At 74.7% G+C, this 1,183-nt stretch overlaps 1 protein-coding gene across 1 annotated transcript in view; it reads right to left on the bottom strand.

Annotated features, from left to right (window-relative positions):
* Positions 1 to 558, bottom strand: part of IMPA2 (inositol monophosphatase 2) — a 41,269-nt gene extending 40,711 nt beyond the window's left edge. Inside the window, exon 1 of the mRNA XM_029922438.1 lies at positions 294 to 558. Coding sequence (XP_029778298.1) covers positions 294 to 389 — 96 coding nt within the window. The 5' untranslated portion in view covers positions 390 to 558. The remainder of the gene's footprint in view (positions 1 to 293) is intronic.
* Between the last annotated feature and the right edge of the window lie 625 nt (positions 559 to 1,183).

Genomic DNA, 1,183 nt, shown 5'->3' with positions numbered 1-1,183 from the left:
ACCCTCGGTCCGCGGATACCAGACGCCCACCGCTCGAGGTCCGGCCGCGCCAGACCCACTCCGCGCGCGCGGGCCGCTGCCCCCGGCCCCGCGGCTGCACGCCGTGCGCGCCCGGCTCTCCAGAGCCCCGAGGGAAGGGCTCCTTCCGTCCAACAGGAGTTCTGCTCGGACTTTGCCAAAGTCCGAGTGGGCGTCCTACGGCCAGTGCGCCGCCTGGCCCGGCCCGACCTGGCCCCGTGGGCCTGTGCTCGTCCGGACCCCGCCGGGCGGGGGAGGACTGTCGCGGCGCTCACCTGTCCCGCCCGCAGCGCCAGCTGCACGGCCGCTTCGAAGCACTCCTCCCAGGGGCCCCCGGCGGGCGCCTCCTCGTCCTCGCCGTTCGGCTTCATCGTGGCCTCGCCGGGCCCCGCCACCTCCTGCCCTCCTCGCCGGGTCCCCACCGGCTCCCGCCGCCCCGAAACTAGGCTCCACACTGCTTCCTCCTCGTCCTGCCACTCCACGCCAACGCCGCCACCAGCCCCACAGCTGCGCCCGCGGGAAGGGCAGGGAACCGGCCGCGGCGGGCGTCCCGCGTCCCGCCCCAGCCCTGCCCCGAGCCCCGCCCCTCTCCGCAGCGCATCCCGCTCCCCGCCTCACCCAGCGTCGAGCCCGGCCCCCCTCACCACCCATCCTGTTCCCAGCCACTCCCGGAGTCCAGCCCAGCCCAGCTTTTCGAGCACCGAGGCCTCCCCCCCGCCCCAACGGCAAGGATTCGGGCCCCTCCAGGAGCCCTGCTCTTCTTTGCCTCTAGCCCGTCGACCCGCCCATCCGGTCCCACTCCTAACTCCTCCCTCCTCCCCGAACCTTACCCCTCCCGACTTGCGTCTAGCATTGCCCCGCCCCGAGGCGAGGACCGGCCCCGAGGCCCCTCCCCAATTCGTCCCCGCCCAGCCAAGCCCCGCCCACCAGCTCTCGGCCCCGCCCCGAGCACAGCCCCTCCAGCTCCACGCTAAACCCCGCCCCGCGCTCCTTCGGCGAGCAGGGTGGGTGCTGGGGACTGGGGGCCGGGGACAGCAGCCCCGGAACCTGGCGGGATCAAGGTCCCGTGGCGCGGGCTATGGGTGGCAGAGGCCAGGACTGCAGCCGGGCACCCGATGTGCTGTGGGCACCGACGTGTCTGAGCCCATTGGGGGCGCCTCCGACC

Source organism: Suricata suricatta, chromosome 14 (genome assembly GCF_006229205.1).
Source record: "Suricata suricatta isolate VVHF042 chromosome 14, meerkat_22Aug2017_6uvM2_HiC, whole genome shotgun sequence".
NCBI classification, from domain to species: Eukaryota; Metazoa; Chordata; class Mammalia; order Carnivora; family Herpestidae; genus Suricata; species Suricata suricatta.
The sequence above is the reverse complement of the archived record's forward strand: the minus strand, read 5'-3'. Positions and strand labels throughout refer to the sequence as shown.